Raw genomic sequence first — 23192 nt, 5'->3', positions numbered from 1 at the left:
TGATTTCTCCCCCAAAGACTGTTAATGGCTTTTCTCTGCAACTCAAGTACCGCTAACATCAGCTGCTTTGCCATTATAGTATTTACTCAAGGATGGGCGCTAATTCCCCCGAATCCACTTTTAAATACATTCCAAAGAGCCTCCTCCTCTGACCAGGCAGTGCTGAGCTGAGCCGGAAGGCAAGACCATGAGGAGGCTAGGGAAGGGCCATCCCTCATCCCTCGAGAGAAGGATGTGCAAAGCCCCGTGTGCAAAGCCCGCTGCTCACACTCCCCCCTGCTGGACCCAAGGCCGCATCCCTGCGCGCTAGTGTCCCAGACTGATGGGCAGGCTGACTCTGTCCCTCTGTGTGTCCGGGTGACACAGTGGCGGTGACTGATGGCCCTCTGGGGCAGCAGTGGCCTGGTATCACGGGACTTCCCAACTGGAGGCCTTCTGGGTATAGGAAGAAGATGGCCACACCTGCATGGAAGCCATCGAGACGGGGTGGAAGAGCGCCATGCAGGAGGGAAGAGTGTCTTCCATTCTATCCAGGTTTTTAATGACAAGACAGGAAGGAGACTCGAAGAGGCCTTCTTTCCTTTGCTCTTGCCCACAGGGAACCCCTGCCTCCTCTCTCAGCTCTGCTCTCTGGACCCCTGACTCCTCCTCTGCGCTCCTACAGCTCTTGCAGTACTGTGCTCTAATTATTTGTTTATGTGCCTGCATCTCCACTCCACCATCAACTGGGGCCTGCCTCCCACCCCAGCTCCCAGCGGGCGGCTGACGTGTTGGTTGGCGACTGTTTCTCCTCCCTCCTGGGGTTGCCGGAAGGAGCTTCTATGCCCTGAGTACTGCGCTAACTGTGCTCTGGGGCCAGAGTGGCCTCCTTCCTGCTGGCCCCCCGTGGACCACAGCAGGGATGGGTGAAGACTGCATCATGGCAGTAGCCGGGTCCAGCAGCCATGCCTGACCGGTAACCAGACCGTGTGCGGTCCACAGGAGGACAGCTCTCCCTCTACCCCAGACCGGCTCTTCAAGATTGTGTTTGTGGGCGACTCCGCTGTGGGGAAGACCTCTTTCCTGAGGACCTTCTGTGAGGACCGGTTCTCCCCGGGCATGGCGGCGACTGTGGGTGAGCCTTTCCTGGAGAGGGGCTGTGGGAGGGCCGGGGACTGTCTGGGGGGACGCTAGTATCTGCTTTGTTCCATGGTGGGCTGGGAGGGCAAGGGGAGGACATCGCCCCTCACGCTGCTGGCCGCTGTGCATCATGGGACCCCGAATGCTTCAGTAAACCAGCCCTGGGCTTATGGAATTAAAGCTGGCAAAGATGGCGTTGGGGCCTTTTGTCCTTTCCCACTTTCAGCAGGACTCTGAAAGCTTTATGCTCCCCAGGACTGAGCGGGATTCCAGCAGAGCAGAGACCCACACCCTGCCCCTACACCCACGGGCCTGCTGCTTCTGTGTGTGTGTGTGTGTGTGTGTGTGTGTGTGAACAGGGATGGGGCACAGTGCTCTGGACGGCTTCTTCACCCATCCACTTTTACCTGTCCTGCATCCCCGGCCCGCTGGGTGACAGCTGGAATTAATTATGGAAAGCTCATTAGGCTTAGCTTTCATGGGTGATCATGGCTGGATGTGTTCCCACTCTTGGATAATATTTTATTTAAATAGAAGCTATTAATTGCTTCGCTCGAAGCTGGACTCTGCATCGGAATATGAGGCGAGGCCCAAGGGCATATTGACCTCTTAGCTTCCACAGAGCTGAATCACTCAGCGAAAAATAAATACGTCGAATGCCAACGGTGTACTATTTAACCAAGCAGATAACTCAACTGTACGTAATATATTTTTATGATATGAGGATTGACCCAGGGTTTTTATGGCCATCATTTCAATCTTCATTCATAAGAACCCTGAAGAACAGGCATCATTATCAGCACGGTAGACAGATGGGGAAACTGAGGCCAGAGAAGTTAAGAGGCCTGTCCACATTTCCTGTGGTTGGCCAGTGCTGATCCTGTCCTCCCCAGAGCTTTCCTTCTATCCCATTCCACAGTGCCCCAGACAATACTGAGTCGTGCCCAATGAGGGGTAGGGACCCCGCTCCGCCTCTGGAGTGGGGAGACGTTGGTGCACGTGGGAGGTACTGTGCGAGTTCAAGGAGACATCAGAAGCCCTGCATCCTAACTGGGTGCGGTCGCCCGTGCCCGTGATCCTGGTATTCACGAGGCTGAGGCGGAAGGACCACTCAGCAACTTAGCATGACCCTGTTTCAGAATAAAAAATAAATAAGGCTGAGGGTGTAGCTCAGATGTAGAACACCCATGGGTTCAACTCTCGGTCTCAAAAGCCAAAAGGAAAAAAAAGAAATCCTGCCTCCTCATCCCACCTCTGACACCGGCTGGCTCCGTGACCTGGAGAGGACGCGATCCCTCTTTGGACTTCAGGTTTTCCTCATTTGAAAAATGAGGGATTTGACCGGGGTGCTTCCGAGCTGGGATCTCTCGCCATCTTGGACCTCTGAGAGGGTCAGTGGGGACAGCGGGAGCCAGCCGAGTGCCCCGAAGGCAGCAGGGCAGCCACGCAGGCGGCCGTGCGTGGGGAGGCTGACGCCTTCTCTGGTGGCGCTGCCAGGAGCTGGGCCTCACATCAGGGGACCACACAGGCCTCAGAGTTCCAAAGGCGTGGCCCCCAGCAGCCTCTCCTGTCAACGAGAACGGGGTCCATTGATAGCTCCAACTTGGGGCCCTGAGATGGAACACCCCGAGAGAAGAGAAAAGTCAGACTAATTTTCACTTCCCAGGAGGCCAATTATGGAAACGCCTACAATTTAGGAAGGGGGAGAAATCAGAGTTGGCGAATCAGGAAGGCCCTGCGCCGCACTGTTCCAAACAAGCCTCAGCAGAGCTGCGAGGCGTCTCCCTGACGCTCGATGCCACGCTGGCCACCAGAAAGATCACAGCCCCCTAAGGCCAGAGCAGTCCAGCTCCAGAACGGGGCTTGGACATTCTGGGCAGTAATCACCACCCCCTCAGGAAGGACGGACTGTCATCTCCATCAGCAGGGGATTCTGACTCCCTGCCCTCCCGGCCCCTCCTGAGACTGCGGTGCGCTGGACTCCGGCTTGTGTGTAATGCAAGTTGCTGTAATACCACTGTGTGACTTGCTGTACCCTACTCCTCGGCCTTAGGACTCTGCCTGATCCTTCAGAAGTCGCTTCCTGGGCTCTGTGGGCATCCTGGGAATGTCAAATGGTGGGGTGTTCTAGGTAGAGCACTGGAGTCTGAAAGAAATTTGGAAACAGTCTATTCACACCCTGTCCTAAGTAAGAAAATTGAGATCCACAATCAGACTACTTATTAGAAACTAAAGAGCCGGAAGTGGGGGCGCACACTTGTATTCCCAGTACTTGGGAGGCTGAGACAGGAGGATCACAGCCCCAGCTACTTAGTGAGGCCTCCGCAACTAGTGAAACCCTGTTTCAAAATTAAGAATAAAAAATAGGGCTGGGGGTATAGCTCAGAGGTAGAATGTCCCTGGGTTCCATCCCCAGTACTGCAAAAAAAAATTTTTTTTAATTAAAAGAAAAAGAAACTAAAGCTTTTTAGCACCCAGGACTCGAAGTCCAGTGCCCTTTCTCCACTCCACATTGTTTTCCAACCTCCCTACTTTAAATCCCAGACCAGAACCCAAAGCATTTCTTGCAAAAGGAGTCCTTGACAGAATGTCCTCTGTCCTTTCTTGGCATCTGTCTATTTCTATCTCACTCCACAGCTACAGAGAGCTGCCCAGAGTTCCCCCCCCCCACCAGCCCCCCAGGCCTTTCTCCATGACGACTTGCTGGTGCTCCCACTCCGTATCTTCCCTGCGCAGTGACAGTGTGAGCCTGTCTGCTCTAGAAAAGCTAATGTCGCCTTCCTGGGGCCCCTCAGCCTAGCTCCAACTCACCCCATCAACCACAACATACTCCGGTGACAGGTGGCTCCTGACGCCAGCTGTCACATAGGAACCAGTAAGGTGAAAATTGAAGGTCACCTTGTGCGATCACCATTGGATGCTGCAGATAGAACCCAAGGGTCATGAGCACCCAACTTCCCCCTTCTCGCCCTCTGTCTCACCTCTTTTTTTGTTTCTGTTTTTATTTTTGGTGCTGGGGATTGAACCCAGGGGCATTCCACCTCCGAGCTCCACCCCCAGCCCTATTTTTGTTTGTTTTGTTTAAACAGGATCTCACTAAGTTGCTGAGGCTGGCTTCTAACTTTTGATACTTCTGTCTCAGTCTCCCTCGTACTAGGATTACAGGTGAGTACCACCAGGCCCAGCTTTACCTGAGTTTACAGGAGAGGAAAAATAAGCCCCCACTAAAAAACAAAACAAAACAAAAAAAGATGGGAAATGATGTCTCCAAGGTCATCGTGTCACAAGAGAAGGAATGGTTTCGTGAAAGGTCCCAATGAATTCCCAGTGAGGGAGAGAGGGGAAGCCCAACTCAGGACAGACAAGGCCGTTGGCTTAGGTGATGGAGAAGAACTTCAGCACCAGCCAATCAGAGACATGGGCTGAGATTTATTTAGGAAAGTAAGGGATGCACAGCGGAGGGAGAATGTGGGCCGTGCCCAGCATGGGAGACGCACTGGGCTGTGTGACTCTTCTTTGATAGGATACTCTCATGAGAGGTGGACAGGAGGAGGTGTGTGAGGACGACATCAGTCCTGTAGTCACAAGATGCTTTGGGGTCGTTTGCGGACTTATCAGTAGGGAGCTTTTTTTGCTTGGACTATTCAGGGATGGCTAAGAGTCACCCAGGCTCTTTTGGGCGACCTCTGTCTTTTGCCCCCCCCCCGGATAGTTTTTCTCACTTAACTATTTTGTTCGGTTGGATAATTAACAGTTCAAGGTGTTCTACAAGCCAGGGAACCTCTGGTCTGGTGTCTGGCCCTCTTTTGGTGTGGTCTCCCTTGTCAGATGGATACCTCTTTGAGGACAGTCAACAGTGCTTAGGGTCATGAGAAGACTTGAAAATTCTTCAGAAATTTGGGACTAACAGACCTGGCTGGGGAATAAGGGTATTGGGGAACTTTGCCACAAGTTTCCATACTAAAGTTTTTCCTTTATATCTTCTCTCTACCTATTTTATTTTTTCTATCCTACCTCAATAGTGCTGGGCAGTGCAGAACTGAGACAGGAAAACAGAACACAGGTCTCCCGACACCTGGACCTTTAGAGCTGGCTGTGGTCTTAAACCCAGTTTAATCCATGACCTCTGGGTCCGCATTATTCTGTGCCGCCTGTTCTGTTGGCCCCTGGTACGCTCCTGTCATGGGGTCCACCTGCTGGTCTCCAGCCTCACGTCCTCGTATTCTCCATGCCCTTCCCCCACACCCAGCCCCTGCGCAAACATTCAGCTGCTTCCTTGGCCTGGCTGTCCAAAGCTGCAGAAAGAGAGAGATGTGCTTTGCGCCAACAAGGAGTCTCAGCTGGCTCCTTACAGCACAGAGTACATTTCCCCAGCCCCCCTCATTGACCTCACTTCCTGCACCACCAGGCTCCCCATCCTCTAGCAAAGCAGCTAAGCGGGGGTAGAACAGGTACACCAGAGGCAGGACCCAGCTCCCCAGCCTCCTGTGAGCCTTTCCAACAAGCAGAGGCTCTTCCCTTAGCGGCTTGGCACCTGCCAACTGGTTTCAAATCTGGCCTTGCAGGTGCACTGACCATGGCTGACTCTCTCTCGAGCAGTTATCAGAAAGAAGGCAGCCCCCTTCGGTCTCTGTGAGCACAGACCGGGGAAGCGCCTTTGCTTTTAGAAGAAAACCGGCCCTTGGTTTCAGCTGCCAGTTGGTCATCAGTCATCTCTTTCAACGGGAGCACGTGGCCCTGGGCTTTCTGGGTGTGATGGAGCTCTGGGCAGCCTGGCCTCTGTGTGTTTCTATAAATGGAGCAGTGAGCCCAGACCTGGGCTTACTTACACCTCGCTGCAGCTGCTGGCCACTGGGTCAAAGCATGGCTGCTTCTGCTGCATTCTTCATGGTGGGCAGATCATAATCCCCACCTGAATGTCGCAGGGATGCTGAAGACGAAGATGGGAGCCCTGGAAATAAAAAGCATGCTACTTTTTCTACTTTTTTTTTTTCAGTCCAGAGACTGAGAAAAATCTACTCCTGTCTCTGGCCTTCAGCTGTGAAGCAAAGGGCCTCTAGAGTACCTGCGGGTCTTGCCATTCCAGAAGTGATGCCCTCTGCCCTCCCCCAGGGTGCCAGGGGCTGCCATGACCTCTTCCCGCCTCTAGGCTGTCTGTCTGTCTGGTCTCTGGTAGCTCTCTGGCTCTCTATCTCAGCTGCTATTGCTGTTTGTTCCCAAGTCCTCCAGAGCCAGAAGCTCACAGGCTTGTTTTTTTCTTTCTTTAATAAGCTTTTATCACTGCACCATAGTCATACATCATATTGAGATTCAGTGTAATAGAAACATCCGTGCACACAGTATCCAGCACGGTTCCTCCGGACCCCACCCCGCTCCCTCCCTCTCCCTGTTCATATATTGAAATTGGAATCAATAGCTCCACAAACGTATGTGAAATTGTTTGAGCTGTTTCCTTTATCAAGTCTCCCTTTTCCCCTCTCCTTCCTCCTCCCCAAATCCCCTTCCTAATTTCCTGGCCTCTCTCCTTTATCTGAAGTCTCTTTTGTTTCCTCTTTCTGGTTTCCACGTATGAAAGAAAATACAAGACCCTTGACTTTTTGAGACGGATTGATCTCACTTAGCATTATATGCTCGAGTTCCACGCATTTTCCTGCGTGGCTGAGTAAAATTCTATTGTGTGTTTACACCACGTTTTGGTTATCTATGCATCTGTTGAGGGACGCCTAGGCTGGTTCCATGGTTCGGTAGTGAGTTGAGTGTGCGCTCACAGGCCTTTTTGAAGGTGGAACCACGTTTTGGACGCCTAGGCTGGTTCCATGGTTCAGTAGTGAGTTGAGTGTGCGCTCACAGGCCTTTTTGAAGGTGGAAGGAGATGCCCTCGAGGTCTGCGATGAGGCATCTTAAGCAGGGAAGACTCTTTGAACATCTTTATGCATCTGTGAACATTCTCACAGGTAGCAGGAGCGAGGGCTGTCTATATCAAAGAGGCTGTGCTGGGGTCCTTACCTCAGAAGGCTGCTGTGAGCACAGAATGCACATCATCTGATCCTTTTCTCTGGGGTTGAAGACCCCAGGGAGTGTCGTACCCTTAGGGGAGGGATTATATGAATGGTCCAATGATGAATTGAGAGTTTCTTTCTTTTCTTTTCTTATCTTTTTTTTTTTTTTTTTTTTTGTGTGTGTGTGTGTGTGTGTGTACTAGGGTTTGAACCCAGGGGCACTCTACTTCAATCTACGCCCTCAGTCCTTGTATTTTTTATTTTGAAACATGGTCTCTCTTTATTGCTGAGACTCTCACTAAGTTGGTGAGGCTGGTCTTGAACCTGTAATCCTCCTGTCTCAGCCTCCCAACTACTGGAATTCCAGGTGCACGCCATCAAGCCAGCATGGGTTGGCAGTTTTAAGTCCATCTCAAGGGCCAGTGCTGCCTTTGGCTCTTACTTCCGCTTTTCCTCTTCTGTCTTTTCCTCTACCTGCCAGCGCCACCCTCCTCCTTCTCCGCTTCCTCCTCGTCAATCATCTCTTTCAACGGGAGCACTTGGCCCTGGGCTTCCTCCCCTCCTTTTCTCTCTTCCTTCTCCTTCTCCTCCTCCCCTCTTCCTCCTCCTTCCCTCCTTTTCTCTCCTCCTCCTCCATCTACTTCTGGGTTGGCTGAAGGAAGCCTTAAAGTATGATCCAGCCCCTCAGAATATTTGAATTTTATTAGGGAACCTTTGAAAGGATTTCAACCTAAAAAAGAGAGAGAGAAAGGAAGAGACAACGGAGGGAGGAGAGGAAGAAAGGATGGTAGGAAGGAGGGAAGGGGAAGGAGATGAGGGAAAGAGGACATAGTTCCTCTTCCATTTTCCCAACGAGGAAGATTTCTGAATAGCAAGCATCCCTTCCTGGGCCTCTTGCTTTTACTGTGTGATCCGACTGGAGCTTTATATAGTCTCCGACAAGAGGGTGTGGGAGCTCGTGCTCGAGAGAGGTTAAGCGATTAGATCAAGGTGCAGGGACAGGACCAGACCTCGAGTCCCTTCCCTTCCTGTACCTGCTTTGTGCATTTCCCCCAGGAATGCACAGGGTGGGCTGTCGCCCTGGGCCTGACAAGAGAGCAGACCCAAAGGAGTCCATTGTCTCCTCCTGACTTGAGGATGCCTCTGGCCCGAGGCAGCCCTGACAGCCCCGTCCACCTCGCAGGCATCGACTACCGCGTGAAGACCGTGAATGTGGACCGCTCGCAGGTGGCGCTGCAGCTGTGGGACACAGCCGGGCAAGAGAGGTGAGGCGCTGTCTCTGAGGGCCGGGGCTGCAGAGGAAGGCCGAGTCCCCTGACATGCGGCCTCCCGGGGCAGGTACCGCTGTATCACCCAGCAGTTCTTCCGGAAGGCAGATGGCGTCATCATCATGTACGATCTCACAGCCAAGCAGTCGTTCCTGTCCGTCCGGCGGTGGCTGAGCAGCGTGGAGGTACAGCGGGCCACCCTCCCGGACACCCTCCCGCTTGTTCCCACTTCTCTTTCTTTTCCCGGCCCTCTGCCTCCTGGCCCGGCCTTCTGCACTTTCACAACCTGATTGGGAACTCACTGCTGCAGGCTTTCATTCATCTGTCCAAGTTCCTGGTACCCAGCTGGGTACTGGGGATCAGAGATTAACAAAACAGATACAACCCCTGCCCTTGTGGAGACCAGGAACACAAGAACTGCTGGTGACACCAGCGCTGTGCTTTCAGTCCCCACCAAAACTCTTGGCGAAATCCAACCCCCAGTATAGGTATTTGAAGGGTAGAAATTGAACCCAAGTATGATATTTGGAAATGGGGCCTTTGGGAGGTGTTTAAGGTTAAATGAGGTCATAAAAGGTGCTGTCTGCCTTTACCCAATGGGACTGTGGCTTTATAGCAAGAGGAGAGACTCTTGAAAGCTGGGTGTGGTGGTACATGACTGTCATTTCAAGGCTTGGAAGGCTGACACAAGAGGATCTCGGTTTCAAGGCCAGCCTCGGCAACTTAGTGAGTCCCTGTAGACCCTGTTTCAAAATAAAATAGGGCTGGGGATAGCTCAGAGGTTTTAAACAAACAAACAAAAAGATCCTGGGTTTAATCCCCAGCACCACACACACACACACACACACACACACACACACACACACACGGAGAGAGGGGGGGAGGGAGGGAGGGGGAGGGAGAGAGAGAGAGGGAGGGAGGAGGATGCTCTGTCTCCGTGTAAAGTTTCATGGTTCCTTGGACCTGGGGAGTCCCCACCAATGAGAAGTTCCTCATCAGATCCAGCTGCCATGAGAGGATCAGCTTTTATTCCTTACAAATTACTCAGTCTGTGGTATTTGGTGTTCTGGCAAAAGACAGGGACTCAGACACCCGGTAATTTTGCCATTATGGTCACTGTGAACTGAGTGAGGCGGGTGGGGAGGGGCCCGGAGTGGAGTGTCAGCGAAGGATCCTCTCTGAGAAGCCCGGGTGTAAATAGAGTCACGGCAAACGCTTCCCTTGGTCTTGCCCTTTTCTCCCACTCCAGAGTATTTGTGGCTCCAGCTGGCCCAGCTGCGCACTGTCCTGGAGCCACTCTGGGCAGCGTTTGGAGCCTCTGTGACAACCCTTGACACACGGGGAGGTTGGTCTGTAGCATGAGGGTTCCCGGCTTCTCCCAAACCAGAGGCCTGGGCAGGGCCCCGGAGCAACGGCATTCCTTGAGTTCTGGATTACCTGGAAGACCCTCCTTCTCCCCTCCTCCCCTCCTCCCCTCCTCCTCTCCTCCTCCTCCCCTCCTCCTCCTCTCCTCCTCCTCCTCTTCCTCCTCTCCTCCTCCTCCTCCTCTTCCTTCTCCTCCTCCTCTTCCTCCTCTCTTCCTCCTCCTCCCCTCCTCCCCTCCTCCTCCTCTCCTCCTCCTCCTCCTCCTCTTCCTCCTCTCCTCCTCCTCCTCTTCCTTCTCCTCCTCCTCTTTCTCCTCCTCTTCCTTCTCCTCCTCCTCTTTCTCCTCCTCTTCCTTCTCCTCCTCCTCTTTCTCCTCCTCTTCCTCCTCCTCCTCCTCTTTAAATTTTAAATTTTAAAGCCCCCCTGGGCTTGGACACCAGGCTGAGGTGGCCCATACATAATGGCTAATGCAGTTTTTTCCTTTTAAAAAATATAGCAGAAGATATGATTAAACTCCAAAGGATGATTCCAGCCCTAGATAAGCATGAAGATCACCTATAGAAAACAACACCATGCTGAGCCAGGCGTGGTGGCACACGCTTGTGATCTCGGTACTTGGGAGGCTGAGATTGGAGGATCACAGGTTCACATCCAGCCTCCGCTACTTAGTGAGACTCTGTTTCAAAATAAAGAATAAAAAATAGGGGTAGGGGTGTAGATCAGAGGTAGAATGCCCCTGGGTTCAATGCCCAGTACCTCAAAATTGAACAAACAAATAATAATAATAACAAAAAAAGCACACTGATGCTTAGACCTTCTCTCCCAAATAGAATAATGCAGGGCCTTGGAAATAATTTTTAAAAATTAACAGCTCCCCAAATCATTTTGACTCTTAGCCACCCGACAGTTCCCAGCCCCAACAAGTGCTTCTCAAATCCCAGATACCTGGAAATCTTCCTGGGGCTCTGGCTAAATTGCAAACTAATTCAGCAGATCGGGACTCATGGGTGGGGGGAGGGACTGAGATTTTGCATTTCTAAAAAAAAATTCTCAGGGGAGGCCAGTTCTGCTAGTCTAGGGCCCAAGCTTTGAGTAACAAGGTTCTGAATCATTTTTGGAGACATCTGTGACCCCCTCACCAAGAATTTGCTGCGATGGACCGCAGGCCCAGTGCTCACAGGCGCTGCAGAAGTCTCGGGACGATGCCTTGAGTTCCCTGGGAGCAAGGACGGGAGGCTGTGTCAAGTGGCAGCATGTGTGTGTGGAGCAGAGGCACCATAATGCAATTGTTCTCCCAATTCTTGAAAAGCTAAGTCATTCTGCCGTGGCAACCAGCAATCAGAGATGTCAGGTGATAGATTAAGACTTGACACCTAATTTGATCTGAGGGAAACTGAAAATAATAAGTACTTTATATTTGTGGAGCACCTTATTTTTTCAAAGAGCTCCAAGCACTTTACCAACTCCCTCTCCCGGAGAAGGAGGGCGGAGGGGGCTCTAATAACAGCCTTCACAGTTCTGACGCCTTATTATTAAGTGAATGGTGGCCAGCTGTTCCCAGTGGCCCTTCTTCCCTCCGCCTGAAAAGCTGCACAAGAAAAGAAGGCTTCCATTACCACACACACCACACACGGCAGCCCTTGCTCCTCTAAGAGCCTGTATGGGGCAGGAACTGATGCCCGGGGGAGGAAGCGAGGTTTCCTGGGCAAGAAGTTCTTACTGTCCCAGATCAGCCATGAAACTGTTCAGCGAGGGAGTGGACCAGATGCTCGGAAAGGCTCCTTTCCTCAGCTCTACGGTGTATGGGATTGGGCTCCATCAGGGCCAGGACCGAGCGGGAGTGTGTGCGAATGAGAGGACCTTTCAGCTCAAAGGGAACCAAAATCCTTGTGTGAGAGAATAGCCGCAGCGTCCGCCTGCTTTTCGTTACTGTAACAGCACATCTAGAGTAAGTTTCATGGGAAGAAAAGAGGTTTGTTTAGCTCACAGTTTGGGAGGATCAAGGGCATGGCACCTGCGCTGGCTCAGCTCCGATGATGAGGGGCCTTTTGGCTGGGTCGCATCATGGTAGAAGTGTGGGGGAGGGGAGGAGGGAGGATTGCATCACCAAACAGGAAACCCCAAAGAGAGGGAAGGGCCAGGCAAAGTAGTAGTTCATCATTCCTGCAAATGTTACAATCTCAACCCTTCCCTTTGGGCAGAACTGGCTTAATCATTCCAATTGGCAGAAGAAACTGATTGGGCTCTAAGCATCCCATGTTAAGACCATGGGACCAACCAGGCACGGAGCCAGCTGAACATCTGACCACTTGGGGTGGGAATAGGATAGAGAAGGTAGAATTGGCTACAAACCTGGGGGGCTGGTGGTTCTCCCCAAATCCAGATTATTGCTCCCCAGTGCCTGCAGTCCTAGGGTGTTGAAGTTCTCATTTGAATAATTGTTGTCATTCTGAAAGCACAATGGTGTTAGGCCTACAAGTCAAGAAGGTAGAAAATCCCTGGGCTGGTTCAGCCAGGTAGATGGGTGTCTCTGTAGATCGGTATGTCTGAGCAGGAAGAAAATTTACATATGGCCACAAACAAAGCTGGAATCTGCTGCCGAGAAATAAGTATTAGCTTCTTTTTTGGTCCTTCTTGCTTCAGTCTCCAGGCTGAGAGGTTCTTCCACTCACTGGAGGGGCTCTGGCCCGCTCCCCTCTCCCTTCCAAGGCTGCTTAGCTGAACCGCATCCGTGACCTTTGTCCTTGGTGACAGTGGATTACACAGCACGAGCAGAAAATAGCAGTTTGGTTTTTTTTCTTCTTTCTCTACGTTCCAAGTTGAGCTTGAAGTGCTGGCAGTTTAAAACGAACGACACAAATAAATCTTGTTTTGACTCATAGTCCAGGGGGGTGGATAAATATGGAAACCCCCAAGATATAATTTTACAGTCATTTTTTTCTTAGCATAACGGCGTGCTTTAATGTGCTGATTTTTTTTGTTGCTGTTGTTGTTTTGTTTTTTTTTTTGGTTCTGACTCTGGAGAAATAACAGCACTATCCCAGCTAAGTGCTTTTTCATGCCTTCCAGCAAATAGATATTAACACGCACAGGCACGTGCTCACACACACACAGGCACGTGCACGCACGCACACCCTACCACCAACCAAACGCAACAGCTGCACGTCCTGAGCTGGATGCCAGTCCTCTTCTTCAGACTGACAGCTCTTGTTATTTAAAGTCAAGAGATGGGTGATCTTTGGAATTTCACCAAATCTGTCTTCTCACAAGCTCAATTTCAGAGATAGGCAGCTAAAATGATCGAAGGTGTAGAAAAGTTCCTGGGGTAGAAGCCAGCGGTAGAAGCCCATTTCACAGATCAGAGAATAGAGACTTGGACAAGAGGAGGAATCCAGTCGGTCCCCCCGGGGCAGAGCGCAAGTATTCTTGAGCGCTTGTTAGGTGCTTTTGTTTGTTTGTTTTTGTTTGTGTTTGTTTTTTATTTTGCGGTACTGGGGATGGAACCCAGGGACATTCTACCTCCGAGCTACACCCCCAGCCCCATTTTTTTAAACTTTTATTTATAAGTGGAACGTATTGAAAATGGTGTACATTTAGACTGTGCTTGGTGCCCTCTCCCCCACTCCCGTTCCCCTTCCCCCTCCCAACACTGAATGTCCAGGTTAACCGTGCTGTATTCAGACTTTTACACATATTCAGATGTAGTTCCTCCATTAATCAACCTCAGCCTTCTTCCTCTCCTACCCTCCCTTTCTGGCTTTGCTGAGGTTTCCCCTCCATTATCTGGAGTCCCTCTGGTATCCCCAGTGCTCCCTAGCTTGGGCATATTAGAGAAAACGTATGTCCCTTCTCTTTCTGTGCTTAGCTGATCTCACGTAACATAATGCTCTCCAGATCTTTCCATCTTCTTGCGAATGGCATGATCTTTATAGCTGAGTAGAGTTCCATTGTGTTTATTTCCCATAATTTTGCAATCCATTCATCTGTTGATGGAGACCTGGGTTGGTTCCATATTTTGGCTATTACGAATTGTGCTACTACTATTCCTTATACTGAAACAGGGTCCCACTGAGTTACAAAGGGCCCCACTAAGTAGCTGAGGCTGTTCACAAACCATGATCCTCCTATCTCAGCCTCCCAAATGCTGGGATTACAAGCGTGCGCCATCATACCCGGCTTGTTAAAAGGTTTTAGCAGGGGGGCACAGCTACTGTATACCCCAGAATGAAGAAAGGGGTCCTCCTGTAGCAGGGATGGTGGTCCCCTTTGGCTTGGAGAGGGACATGCATGGATTGCTAGGGGAGTTAGGGGAGACCCAGCCAGCCAGAGCAGGCAAATCAACCCTGGTGATCAGTGGAGTGACGGCCCTCAGACCCTCACAGCCACAGAGCCCAGGTCTCCTAAGGAGAGGCTGTGTGCCTGGATAAGGAGCAAGGGTCCTTCACTCTGGCCTGCCTCCCCTTCAGGACTTTAACCAACATCCGAGCAATATGAACACTAGAAGTCAGATGGGACTGAAACCCAAGTCCCTAGAAGCTGTTGAAGGAGGTTTGCTTTGAACTTTTCTTTTCTTTTCTTTTCTTTTCTTTTCTTTTCTTTTGGTACTGGAGGTTGAACCCAGCGGCATTCTACTTTGAAGCTGTACCCCTCAGCCCTTTCAATTTTTCATTTTGAAACGAGGTATAGCTAAGTTGCTGAGGCTGGCCTCCTAGTGATCCTCCTGGCTCAGCCTCCCAAGTACCACCATGCCCAGCCGTATTTCAGGCTTTTTAAGGAAAGTGTGGGGCTAAGGGTGTAGCATTTGCCTAGCATGCATGGGTTCCAGTCCCAGCAACACACACTCACAAACACACACACACATATAAAAAGGAAAAATACAAAATATGGGAAGATTGTCAAGGCCCGGGGGCTCCCGTTGAGGGACCACACTCTGGGCCCCTCCCACACCCCTGTATCGGAGTCTGGCCTTGGGCTGGGGTGATGCTGGAAGGCTTCCCAGGATGCTTAGCGGGCTTCGCAGGCATGTGTGAGTTCTCGTTGCTTTTCGCCATTTCCTGGGAGATGGCCTCCTTTGCTCATCCCAGTGTCCAGCCAGGACAGGGAGGCGGTGAGGCGTCCTGGTGGTTGTGTGAGAGGGACAATTGGAGACCAGAAACCACAGCCCCTCCGGGCGCTTTGCTTTCTTTCCTGCTCCTTCGAAACTTTTTATATCTAGGAGGAATCACTTTTAAAAAAGAAAGAAGATTGCCCCTTCTGCTCCCAAGAGGCAGCCCAGCTGTTTGTGGTACGTGGGGGCCAGATGTCGGGCTCCCGACTCCTGTTTCTATCATTCGGCCATGCGGTGCCTATCATTCCTTTTGCAGGGGAGGGATCTGCAGCCTAGCCCATGCCCAGTAAGCAACAGGAACACAGGTTAGAATTTTACCCTGCGACTTCAAGTCTGATGCTCATATTTTCAGAGTTTTCATGTCAAGAAATCCCACAAGCTGAGTCATTCCTCACACATAAATCTACAAATATATCTTTCTCATGTGCTCTAAACAGCAAGTCTCTTGGCTCAGTTCCATTCTTCTTCTTCTTCTTCTTCTTCTTCTTCTTCTTCTTCTTCTTCTCCTTCTCCTTCTCCTTCTCCTTCTCCTTCTCATCCCCATCCCCTTCCTTCTCCCCCTCCCCTTCCTTCTCCTCCTCCTCCTCCTCCTCCTCCTCCTCCTCCTCCTCCTCCTCCTCCTCCTCCTCCTCCTCCTCCTCCTCCTTCTTCTTCTTCTTCTTCTTCTTCTTCTTCTTCTTCGATGAAAAAGTCTTCACACAAGTATTTAGTCCCACAGCACAGAGGATGGAGCGTGTTCTCATTAACTAACACTCTGGCTAATAGGGAGCCGCAGCAGGCTATATGCTATAAGTGGGTTTCTTAACTTTCGAATGATCGGGAGATGGGGCGATCTACTCAACACATCAGGTATGGTGCACATAATTTATTTTTGGTGGATCAGAAGACACTGTAAGATCTCGAGTGCCTTCGAGTCATAACTGTGAACGTTAGTTGCCATTCTGCCGATGGGTACCATTGTCAGAGAGTTCTGTTTAGCGAGAGGCCAAGTAGCAGAGAGTTCATTGGAAATCAGAATCTAGATAAAAAGGTTGGAGAGTTTGTTGTCAGACGTGCTTTTGGGCTCTCTGAGCCTAATGTTTTCCTTTAGTAAATGAGAACGGTTTTCTTTTTTCTACTGCTGAACTGCAAAAACAACAACTGTGCAGATTAAGGAAAATTGAGGCTTTAATGTGAAAGATTATTGCATTTAAACTTAAAATAGGTGTTCCTATCAGATGGACTTTATTTATTTTTATTATTTTTATTTATGTTTTTGTGGGTCTGGGGATGGAACCCTGGGGAATTCTACCTCCGAGCTACAGCCCCTGCCCTATTTTTTATTCTTTATTTTGAAGCAGGGTCTCACTGAGTTGCAGAGGGCCTCACTTAGTAGCTAAGGCTGTCCACGAACCGTGATCCTTTGGTCTCAGCCTCCCAAGTGCTAGGATTACAGGCCTGCGCCACCACACCCGGCTTGTCAGATGGACTTTAAACAGTTACTTAAAATGCTGGGACAAGCCGGGCGTGGTGGCGCACGCTTGTGATCCCCGCGCTTGGGAGGCAGAGACAGGAGGATCGCGCAGGTTCGAAGCCAGCCGCGCGCGCTGGCTTAGGAGACCCTGTTTCCAAATTTTAAAAAATGTAAAATTAGGTCTGGGAGTGTAGCCCGGAGGTAGAAGGGTTTCCAGGAACCCCAATACCACCAAAAAAAAAAAAAAAAAAATGCTGGGATAAAGTAGCCAAGGTATCAGCACACCATGACTGCTTACGGCTTCTGTTATCCCACAGTCCCCTCGATTTAGCAAAACATTTAGCTACGATGAATAACTATTTGTTGCTAAAGTATGATTAAAAGGCCCTAATTAAATATTTCACAAAGTAAAAATAACAACCCTCTTAAATGTGAACATTACCATATTTACTCGCTGAATAGCGGTGCATTCTGGGGCCTTTGTCCCCCTCAGGAGAGGCACACGTAACACCTCCTCTCAAGGAAGGGCAGAGACCCCAGGATGCAGGCCCCCAGCTGTGATGCCACAGCCAGCGCGGAACATGGAATTCGTGGCTTCAATGAACCTGTTACTTCTGGTCCAAGAAGCCCAGCTGCAGGGCTGAGGATGTGGGGCTGTGGCTCAGCAGTACACGTGCAAAGGCCCTGTGCTCGCCTCAGCACCCACTGCTGTGATCTCTTCTCTCACGCTCAAGGCCTCTTTACAGCCGAAACAGCCAGTGACATTCGTGTGTAGCACCCACCTCCAGTTAGGCGCAGCGCGGTCATTTCAGGAGCTCTCACGAGCCCAGTGCGGTGAGTCAGACTCGTATCCAACCCTCAGGGAGCTTATGCAATAATACCAGGTCTCAGGAGATGCCACTTCTAATCAAAGCAGCCCACAGAGCAGATTCAAACCACGCAGAATAACTCATGTTGATTAATTGCCTTGGTTCATTCTGGTCCATTAAGTCTGGTCACTTAGGGATGCCCTCCGGGGCGTCAGAGGCCCTAGACAGGCGCACAAAGTCCATCCTCGCCGAAGGTCCCCTCTGATCCTCAGCACGCCTGGGAGGCGGCACATGCTTTTCAAGATCCAAGCAGGGTGGAAGGGGAGCCGTCATTGCACAGGTGGGGCCCGGGAGGCACAGAGGCAGGCCTCCAGCTCCTGGCAGAAGCGCCGTAAACTGAGGCTTAGCCAAGGTGCCGGGCGTATTGTGCAGCAGGGGACCCTCAAGCCAGACTGCATCTTTCCAACCGGCCTTTCAAGCCTGCCCGCCTGGGCTCGCCTAATGGATGCTTCTCTCAGTTGGAGGATTGTCTGTTCTGCAGGAAGCTGTGGGAGACCATGTTCCTGTTCTCCTGCTGGGCAATAAACTTGACAATGAGAAGGAGCGGGAAGTCCCCCGGGGCCTGGGAGAGCAGCTTGCCAAGGTAAGAGCCAGCCTTTCCTTCTCTCCGGACGGGGTGGGAGCCCCCGGGAAGCCAGGTGTGTGGCTGAAAGCCCTAGTGGGTGGGATGGTCTGGAAGTCCCATGAGAAGGAAGCAGGGTGGGTGTCTCAGCATCATGGGAGTAGCCCTGCACAGTACCTCTGGGCCTGCACAACACTTCACAGAAAGACACAAAGTCCAAGAGGAGGTTGGGTAGAGAACACTGAGCGTGGGCGATTATCCTAAATTTCATTCCTTAGAAGGCAGAATCAGGATTTGTAAGAGAGCAAAAGGATCTCCATTACTCAAGTCCCATCTTTCATGTTTCCCCTTGATCGCTCTCAAGGGCGGTGTGTTCTTCCCTGGATGGCTCTGCTAAAGAGTCACCCTATCTGTCAAGATAGAGTCACAAGGCTGTGAACTTGAGATAGACTCAGGGAGCCACCGGGAAGCCCACCATCCCAGTAAGCATCGGCCCTCTGACCAGGAATGGGACCGCAGGGCTTCATGAGAACCAGGCAACAAAATAACGCTTGTTCCTGGCTTCTGCTGTGTATCTGGGAGGATGGGGAAGCTCGCCAGCCCTGGGATTCTACAACTCTTACTGTACCTGCCTGACGTGATGGCACTTACCTATAATCCCAGTACTTGGGAGGCTGAGGTGAGAGGATCTCTGAAAGCCAGCCTCAGCAATTTAGTGAGGTCCTTAGCAACTTAGGTAGACCCTGTTGCAAATTAAAAAAAAAAAAATACAAAGGGCTGGGAGTGTAGCTCAGAGATAGAATGCCCCTGGTTCAATCCCCTGGCATCTCTCTCTCTCTCTCTCTCTCTCTCTCTCTCTCTCTCTCTCTCTCTCTCTCTCTCTCTCATAGACTCCTTGCAAACAGGGACTTGTCAGCTTAGACCTGGGACAAGGAGCACAGATGGTAAAATTCAAGGCCAGGAAGAAGGACAAAGAAGGGTCTGGCAGCTGCCCATGTGGAGGGTCGCGAGATGGTTACATGTCCCCAATCGTGAAGTCACTCTGAAGACAGAACTTTGCAGTGTTTCATCTGGCAGGGAAATCGGACTGGAGCTGACATGATGCAGTTTAAAGTCTTTACTTTACTTTGAGCAAACAGTCAAATGTCACCCTGAAGCAATGTCAGTATGTTGGATTATAAGGCACCATCTCAGACCTTCTGAGGGTATTACATAATATGCAACAGGTAGTATATCTGTGCATTTTTTAAATTCTACAATATCCTAAATTCCAAAATATCTCTAGATCCAAAGATTTTGGTTAAGGAATTGCAGACCTATTTTACTCCTATTTCACTATTATCCCATTTTCTTTCCTTCTTCTTCTCCTTTTTTTTTTCTCCACTAGGGATAGAACCCAGGGACATTCTACCTCCGAGCGACACCCCCAGCCCTATTTTTTATTCTTTATTTTGAAACAGAGTCTCACTGAGTTGCAAAGGACCTCACTAAGTAGCTGAGGCTGTCTTCGAACTGTGATCCTCCCATCTCAGCCTCTCGAATGCTGGGATAACAAGCATGCGTCACCATGCCCGGCTTCTGGTTTTGATCTGTTTAAGAAAAAAACAAACACCAAGACAGGAGTCAAATGATTCACTCATATGGTCACCCATATGGTCATCAGCAGTGGGCCGAGCACTTGAAGGCAAAAGGCAAATCCCATCTTCTCATTCTAGGCCCTGTGCCCTGCACCCGCGCTCTGCCATGACATTTCTACTCTTGTTTTGTTTTGGTACTAAAAATGGAACCCAGGGGCATTCTATATCTGACCCACACCCCATCCCTATTTTGTATTTTATTTTATTTTATTTTATTTTATTTTATTTTTTTGTTTTGTTTTTTGGTGGTACTGGGGATGGAACTCTTCTACCTCTGGGCTACACTCCCAGACCTATTTTATATTTTTATTTGGAAATAGGGTCTCTTAAGCCAGCGAGGGGCTTCGGACCTGTGTGATCCTCCTGTCTCCGTCTCCCAATCATGGGGATTATAAGTGTGCGCCACCACGCTGGCATTTGTATTTTATTTTGAAACAGGCTCTAACTAAGTTGCTCAGAGCCTCGCTAAGTTGCTGAGGCTGGCCTTGAACCTGCAATCCTCCTGTCCCAAGTAAGTTTAAATACTGTTATTACTTAGTGTATGCCCCATCATGCCCGGCTAGGCTCTACTCTTTCTCAGAGCAACCCAGAGTCAGAGCATGATGGAGCCCATACGGCGCCGGGCAAAGTGGGCAGAGGAAGGAACTGGGCCTATCAAGTATGGACGGAGAAAGCTGAATTTCAAGCCAGGCAGAAGTGCCCTCGCTCCGCCAGCCTGTATCCCCAAAGACATCAGCCTGCAAGGAAAGCATCTCACAGCCAGAGCTCAATGCCATTAGCACACAATCTATTAACAGAGGTGATAAGTGAAATTTGGTGAGCTGGGCCAAGGCCCCCCACGCTCACAGCATAGCCTCCGCCTAACGAGGTGGCGGACAGTTGTCCTGTGTGCCAGAGAGAACAGCCTGGGCAGCTGCGGTATTAATTAACGGGTGTGAGGGAGATGTCCAATGTGGAGTGAGCGTCTTCTGGTATCTGCCAAGATCCACAGGATGCTAGCATCCTGGGAAAGGCATTCTTGTGATGTCCCTGCCATTTACTAAATGTGTGGCCTGCAGTCCAGCCATGTGGCTTCTCTAGCCTCAGTTTCCCTGCCTGGGGAATGGGAGGCATACTGCTTGAGCTGGTCTTCAAGTTTCTGTTTGCATCACAGGGCTGCTGTGTACAAGAAATGAGTATATCCGTTTGTTGTTGTTTGTTGTTGTTGTTGTTGTTGTTGTTGTTACTGGGAATTGAACCTAGGGGTGCCCTACCTCTGAACTATACTCCCAGCCCTTTTTATTTTTCATTTTGAAACAGGGTCTCGCTAAGTTGCTGAGGGTCTTAAAAGTTGTTGAGGCTGGCCTTGAACCTGCGACCCTCCTGTCTCAGTCTCCCATGTGCTACACGCATCAATGTGCCCGGCGAGCACAGCCACCCTTGAGAGAGATTCTGAAAGCGTGGAAGCCCAATGCAGCAGGGAGCTTTGCTGTTTTACAGTTGTTCCAACTCACTGGGGAGATGATCACAGTTCCTGCATCAACCAGGGAGCCCGGGGAGATAGAAATCAACTGTGTCTGGAGTGAGGAGGCTCCTGGGGGAGCGGCAGGGTCCATGGGAGCTGGCCTGGCGAGGGCTGTAGGTAGAGGCAGGCAGGGTGGATGCCCACGTCTCACCTCCTGCAGTTCCCTCTAGCACCGCCAACACCACCCTTGTGTTTTCTCTGTTTTATGATTTTAGGAAAACAACCTAATCTTCTATGAATGCAGTGCCTATTCCGGTCACAACACCAAAGAGTCCCTGCTGCATCTAGCCAGGTACGGAGACAGCCAGCAGCTAAGCCCAGCTGCACCAGACCTTATGGAATACACAGATTCACCTCACCATTGCCCAGGACATGCCTCCCTGCCTGCCCAGGGCCATGGCGGCCAAGGCCTTTACGTGGCATTTACTGGTGGGCAGCAGCCCTTCTGAAATACAGTAATGATGTAAAAGAAACCCTTCCTGCCTGCCACCCCCATTGCAGTCTTCTGAGTCTTAAAGGCTGCCTTTTGTGGGGTTCCTCTTTTTAAATACAAATGTCCCTGGGAAAAGGACCTATCAACTGTATGGTGGTGATCTTAGTCCTGGCTAACAGCACAGCAGGGGGACTAGTTGGTAGCCAGCAGGGAACAAGCACAGCTACAATGCAGGTTCCTGGTGTGGAGGGAGAGGAGCCAGAGAGAGGAGGGGCTGCGATGTGAATTCCATCAGTGGTACCCATGGGAACCAGTGGAACCCAGTGGACCCATGGTGTTACAAAGATTGGCCCCATAGAAAGATTGGTTCCTTAAGACCCTGCTACACTGAAAATTAAGAAGACAAAGCCACACTGGGGGACATTTTCAGTACTTAGGCATTTATTCACTCATTCAGTTGTCCATCCATCCATCCATCCATCCACCCATCTATCCACATAGGCGTCAATTCCATTTTCTTCATCTAAATGGTGATCATATGTCCCTCAGTGCTCATCCTGAGACATGTGTAAATATTTTAATTGAAACAATTAAGAACCTCAAACAGCTGGGCCTGGTGGCACACACTTGTAATCCCAGCATTTGGGAGGCTGAGACAGGAGGATCATGGTTCGCAGACAGCCTTGGATACTTAGGCCCTTTGCAACTCAGTGAGACCCTGTTTCCAAATTAAAAAATAGGGCTGGGGATGTAGCTCGGAGGTAGAATGCCCCTGGGTTTCAACTCCAGTACCACACACAAAAAAAAAACCCTAAAACAACTATTCTATGCATTGGAGAGGTTATGCTATGTACCGTGAGGAAAAGATCTAGTGTGTTTTCTCTGCTGCTGACTGCCTGGGCATAGCTCTCTGGGCTTTGTTGGTAATGTAGGAACATCAGTCATACATTCCCTGCCCCCCTAAAGGTTGTTGTTAGAATCAAAGGAGACATAGAAACTGGAAGTGCTTGGAGAGTATGTGGCAGGGATTAGGTGCTTACCATTATTTTTAATCTCTCGCCGCCTACATTTCATCTGGAGCTGTGGCCACATGGCACAGCCCTTCTGTAGAGCTAACAACCAATAACTATTTTCTGAGCCTCAACCATGTGCTGATCTGTGGTAGACTGTAGAGACACAGAGAGAAAAAGCTCATGCTCTGCCCTGGAGCCGCTCACGCTCGAGTGAGGGACAGTCAAGGAAGCAGTGCACTGTGACTTTGGGTGACGGGACTGCAAGAGAGAGGGTCAGAGTACTCTCAGGACATAGGGAGACTTCCCAGAGGAGGTGTCTTGAAGGATCCATGAACCTCTTCATTATAACCCCATGCCTGTGTTGCCAGGGGAAACTTTCTTTCTGATGATCTGGAGAGGCAGGGTACCTTCTGCATTACCCTCATGGCCCATGACCTGGGGGTGACCGGTTCCCCAAGCCCAGCAGCATCTCTCCCACTGACAGTCTCTCCTTTCCCCTCTCCCAGGTTCCTCAAAGAGCAAGAAGACACGGCGAGGCAGGACATCATTCAGGTGGGCCACCCTACCAAGAAGAAATCTTGCTGCCGTCGATAGGAATTCTTCAGGAGCTGGTCCCACCCAAGCCCAAGGTCTCAGGGCTGCCGGATCCTGCACGTGGGCTCCTGTGCAGCATCACCTGACAAGGCCCACAGAGCTCTGTCTTGGTCCTGACTTTCCTCCCCCAGCAGAAGAGCAGCACATCCACATCTGGTCAGGAACAGCTCTTATGACATCTTGGAGTCTCTTCTCTCCTAGACCCCGAGCACCCATTGATTTTTATTGGCCCCTTAGCTTGCTTTCATGGGGGAAAGAAACAGATGGGC

The 23192-nt window shown here is 50.6% G+C and overlaps 1 protein-coding gene across 1 annotated transcript in view; it reads left to right on the top strand.

The window, feature by feature from the left end:
- Positions 1–22923, top strand: part of CRACR2A (calcium release activated channel regulator 2A) — a gene marked incomplete at both ends in the record, with an annotated part of 76313 nt that extends 53390 nt beyond the window's left edge. Inside the window, 6 exons of the mRNA XM_080704961.1 lie at positions 982–1114; positions 8302–8383; positions 8457–8571; positions 17662–17763; positions 21099–21175; positions 22836–22923. Of these exons, the coding sequence (XP_080561087.1) occupies positions 982–1114; positions 8302–8383; positions 8457–8571; positions 17662–17763; positions 21099–21175; positions 22836–22923 (597 nt within the window). The remainder of the gene's footprint in view (positions 1–981; positions 1115–8301; positions 8384–8456; positions 8572–17661; positions 17764–21098; positions 21176–22835) is intronic.
- Positions 22924–23192: the final 269 nt, after the last annotated feature.

The sequence above is a fragment of the Muscardinus avellanarius genome, assembly GCF_963383645.1.
Source record: "Muscardinus avellanarius genome assembly, chromosome: 11".
NCBI lineage: Eukaryota > Metazoa > Chordata > Mammalia > Rodentia > Gliridae > Muscardinus > Muscardinus avellanarius.
This window is presented reverse-complemented; position numbering and strand designations above follow the sequence as displayed.